Raw genomic sequence first — 5000 nt, forward strand, 5'->3', positions numbered from 1 at the left:
GAGACAGAGAGGAGAGAGAGACAGAGAGGGGTCTGGTGTGTTATTGGTGTGTATACAAAATGGTGTGTTATTGAATTATTTTTTGTTTCCCTCCCCCTCCCCCCTCCCCCCCCAGTATGAGTACAGCTTCCGTACGGAGCACAGTGCTGCAGCCAGGCTCCCCCCCAGCCCCACACGCCCCTGCTCAGAGGCCTAACACACACACACACACCTAACACACACACTCCTAACACACACTCACACACACACACACACACACTCCTAACACACACACACCTAACACACACACTCCTAACACACACACACACACACACACACACCTAACACACACACACACATACACTCCTAACACACACACACACACACACACATACACACACACACACACACACTCCTAACACACACACACACACACACACTACACACACACACACTACACACACACACACCTAACACTCCTAACACACACACACACACACTTAACACACACACACACACACACACACTTAACGCACACACACACACCTAACACTCCTAACACACACACACACACACACACCTAACACACACACACACACACACACCTAACACACACACACACACCCTGAGAGAGTGACCCCCCCCCCTATTCCCACCAGGCGTTTCCATGGATACCCCCTCTCTTCTGAAGAAGACAACAGGAACCACAGATGACCCCCCCTCCCCCAGAGACTATGAAGCCTCTCTCCCTTTTCTCCCCCCCTCCCCCAGAGACGATGAAGCTACCCGCCCCTCCCGACGACCCTCCACGTGCACGCTCCACGTGCACGCCCCCCACAGCAGCAGAACAAACGTCACGTCATGTTAGGAAATGTTCCTGAGAGGAGGGGGAGGGGCCTGAGAGAAGGGGGAGGGGCCTGAGAGGAGGGGGAGGTGCCTATTGTTGTTGTTGTTGTTGTTGCCGTGGTGATCTTATTCTTGTCAGTGCGTTTTCATTCTTCAGTCATGATGTTCTCAACCACTCCTCTCTGATTGGCCCTCTCTGCTCTGAGCCCTGATTGGCCCTCTCTGCTCTGAGCCCTGATTGGAGGAGGACCCACAACCACTAGAGCCTGTTCCAGTCAGAGGCTCCGCCTCCAGCCGCCGTGGGGGCGGAGCCACGTCTGAGTTTTGGTGCCAGTAGACTTTTAGCTTCGGGTTCCTCTTCCAGGAAGATGCCGGTTGCCGTCGGTTACTGTTTCCACGGCGACGGCGGTGGTCCCGCCTCCCGCCGTTCGACGCCCAGCCTGGCCTCCCAGGAGATGGGTGATCATCTAGTACTGTCTGTCTGTCTGTCTGCACGCAGACAGTCTTTTATCACTCCTGAGGATTTCATTTGATTTTAAAAAAAGAACAAACGTTTTTATTAGTTTTAAGTGTGTGAGCAGCTGCCCTGTCATGTTGCTTCAGAAAGAACAAACTGATTTAGTCTCCTAGCAACCCTGCCAGTCTCCTAGCAACCCTGTCAGGTGACAACGCAGCTGTTGTTGTTGTCATGGTGAATATTATGAACAGTAAATGTGTTGTTAGTTAATGTGTGTTACCTACTATAAGAGTTTAACACTAGAACAGCCGTGTCTATGTTACCTACTATAAGAGTTTAACACTAGAACAGCTGTGTCAATGTTACCTACTATAAGAGTTTAACACTAGAACAGCCGTGTCTATGTTACCTACTATAAGAGTTTAATGACCCCACCCATGGCTGTTCTAGTGTTAATGACCCCACCCAGGGCTGTTCTAGTGTTAATGACCCCACCCAGGGCTGTTCTAGTGTTAATGACCCCACCCATGGCTGTTTTAGTGTTAATGACCCCACCCATGGCTGTTCTAGTGTTAATGACCCCACCCATGGCTGTTCTAGTGTTAATGACCCCACCCATGGCTGTTGTAGTGTTAAGCCAGTGTAGTGCTGTGTGTAGCCAGCGGGGGGCAGTGTTGCTCCACTAGTGACATGGCCTGAAACAAGTGTCACTAAACCACTTCTCTGTTGTCAGTTTCTTTTCTAATGACTTAAGTAATAATTGTTAATTTAAGTGTTTTAATATTCTCCTGTCCATGTTTGCACCCACGCGTGTCGTTACATTTCTTTGTTTCTGAAATCAGTTTATTTTAATTTAGGATATGAGGTAACTTAGTATATATATATATATGTGTATATATATGAGTCCTAGGATAGGATGTGTGATCGGGTTAGGCAGCTGAACGTCCCTGGAAAACACAGGCTTGTTGTTAGCCTGGGTTAGCCTGGGGTAGTCTGGGTTAGCCTGGGTTAGTCTGGGTTAGCCTGGGTTAGTCTGGGTTAGCCTGCGTTAGTCTGGGTTAGCCTGGGTTAGTCTGGGTTAGCCTGGGTTAGTCTGGGTTAGCCTGGGTTAGCCTGGGTTAGTCTGGGTTAGTCTGGTTCAGTCTGGTTGCAGTGTGAACATCAGCAGGTCAGGAGGGAAATGAAAGACGTGTTTTTGTATTAAAGGTGAATTATAATGTTGATGATGTCAGCCTGGTCTGTTTGATCTCCAACTACAGTCTACCTGTACACCTGTCTGCCTGTCTGTGTCTGTCTATCTGTCTCTGTCTGTCTCTCTGTCTCTGTCTGTCTGCCTGTCTCTGTCTATCTGTCTCTGTCTGTCTGCCTGTCTCTCTGTCTGTCTCTCCGTCTGTCTCTCCATCTGTCTATCTCTGTCTGTCTGTCTCTGTCTGTCTGTCTATCTGCCTGCCTGTCTGTCTGTGTCTGTCTATCTGTCTGTCTGTCTGTGTGTCTCTCTCTGTCTATCCGTCTGTCTGTCTCTGTCTCAGCGTCTGTCTGTCTGTCTGTCTGTCTGTATCTCTGTCTGTCTCTCTTTCTCTCTGTCTGTCTGTCTTCTTAAATGCTATCATAGGTCATATGCAACCTGAAATACAGGGAGACAGAGAGAGACAGGGAGACAGAGAGAGAGAGAGACAGGGAGACAGAGAGAGAGACATGGAGAGAGGGAGACAGGGAGACAGAGAGAGAGAGACATGGAGAGAGGGAGACAGAGGAGAGAGACAGAGAGGAGAGAGAGACAGGGAGAGTGACAGAGAGAGAGAGAGACAGAGAGACAGACAGAGAGAGGTTCTGGTGGTTCAAAGTGTCTCTGTGGTGTTTGTCAGTGGAGGTCTATAAAAGGTTAGGGTTAGGGTATAAAAGGTTAACAATGTGGCTGCATGTTTACCCTCACCTCAGTTTAACATTTCTCAGAAGCGTCACCAGAAGGACGTCACCACCCCCTCTCCCTCTACGTGCTGCTGCTGGTGCTGCTGCTGTCTTTCTGCTGGTTCAGTCAGCCAACCAGAGAGGCGCTTCTGAACTCCTGACTTCAAACCAGACATTTTCCTCTCAAGATGTGAATGAAGCTCTCCCATCTCCTCCTCTCCTCCTCTTCCATCATCTCCTCCTCTCCTCCTCTCCTCTCCCATCTCCTCCTCTCCTCCTCTCCCATCTCCTAAAAAATTAAAATTACATTTTGCCATTTAGCAGATGCTTTTAATCTAAAGCGACTTACAATTACGCATTACAGGGACATTCCCCCTGGAGTAACTGAGGGCTAAGTGCCTTACTCAAGGGCACACTAGTAGTGGTGTGGTTTCAGGCGGGATTTGAACTCACAACCTTCCATCTCCTCCTCTTCTCCTCTCCGCCTCTCCTCCTCTCCTCTCCTCCTCTCCTCTCCTCCTCTCCCATCTCCTCCTCTTCCATCATTTCCTCCTCTCCTCTCCCATCTCCTCCTCTTCTCCTCTCCCATCTCCTCCTCTTCTCCTCTCCCATCTCCTCCTCTCCTCCTCTCCCATCTCCTCCTCTCCCATCTCCTCCTCTTCCATCATTTCCTCCTCTCCTCTCCCATCTCCTCCTCTTCTCCTCTCCCATCTCCTCCTCTCCTCCTCTCCCCTCTCCTCCTCTCCTCCTCTCCCCCTCTCCTCCTCTCCCATCTCCTCCTCTTCTCCTCTTCTCCTCTCCCCCTCTCCTCCTCATCTCCTCATCTCCTCATCTCCTCCTCTCCTCCTCTCCCCCTCTCCCCCTCTCCTCCCCCTCTCCTCACCCAGGGCTGTCCTCGTGTTAATGAAATTAACAAATAATACATCTGAAGCTGCAACCTCAGAAAGATCCGTCTCATAATCTCGTAAACGGCGACATTTCCAGCTCGTAAAAGCAGCAATCTGTCTTACAGTCAGTAAAACAGGTCACATGACCCCGACCCCAGCCCACATCCTGCCTGCCGCTCGCTGCGTGAAGCTTTACTGCAGCTTTGATGACATCAGGCAGAGTGAGAGATGCTACATCACAGTAGCTAGCCTTCCTGCTAACTCTGATGAAACATCAAAGCTTCCCTCTCCTCAGATGATGTTTTACCACCAAGCTGTCGTCAAGCGGCCCCCCAGTGAAGCGGCACCGCGGCAGGGCTGGTCTCTGATCTCCTTCAGCAGATCTGGAAGAAACACGCTTCCTCTGTTTCTATCTGTCTGAGGTGACACGCTTCCTCTGCTTCTGTCTGTCTGAGGTGACACGCTTCCTCTGTTTCTGTCTGTCTGAGGTGACACGCTTCCTCTGTTTCTATCTGTCTGAGGTGACACGCTTCCTCTGTTTCTGTCTGTCTGAGGTGACACGCTTCCTCTGTTTCTGTCTGTCTGAGGTGACACGCTTCCTCTGTTTCTGTCTGTCTGAGGTGACACGCTTCCTCTGTTTCTGTCTGTCTGAGGTGACACGCTTCCTCTGTTTCTGTCTGTCTGAGGTGACACGCTTCCTCTGTTTCTGTCTGTCTGAGGTGACACGCTTCCTCTGTTTCTGTCTGTCTGAGGTGACACGCTTCCTCTGTTTCTGTCTGTCTGAGGTGACACGCTTCCTCTGTTTCTGTCTGTCTGAGGTGACACGCTTCCTCTGTTTCTGTCTGTCTGAGGTGACACGCTTCCTCTGTTTCTGTCTGTCTGAGGTGACACGCTTCCTCTGTTTCTGTCTGTCTGAGGTGACA

At 50.4% G+C, this 5000-nt stretch overlaps 2 protein-coding genes across 2 annotated transcripts in view; both read left to right on the forward strand.

The window, feature by feature from the left end:
• Positions 1-196, forward strand: part of mvb12ba (multivesicular body subunit 12Ba) — a gene marked incomplete at its 3' end in the record, with an annotated part of 8201 nt that extends 8005 nt beyond the window's left edge. The window contains exon 10 of the mRNA XM_080529743.1: positions 116-196. Coding sequence (XP_080385869.1) covers positions 116-196 — 81 coding nt within the window. The remainder of the gene's footprint in view (positions 1-115) is intronic.
• A 997-nt stretch (positions 197-1193) lies between these two features.
• Positions 1194-5000, forward strand: part of LOC308156406 (LIM homeobox transcription factor 1-beta-like) — a gene marked incomplete at both ends in the record, with an annotated part of 26285 nt that continues 22478 nt past the window's right edge. The window contains one exon of the mRNA XM_080529744.1: positions 1194-1284. Within this exon, the coding sequence (XP_080385870.1) occupies positions 1194-1284 (91 nt within the window). The remainder of the gene's footprint in view (positions 1285-5000) is intronic.

This window comes from Nansenia antarctica (assembly GCF_963989245.1).
Source record: "Nansenia antarctica genome assembly, chromosome: 4".
Lineage (NCBI taxonomy): Eukaryota > Metazoa > Chordata > Actinopteri > Argentiniformes > Microstomatidae > Nansenia > Nansenia antarctica.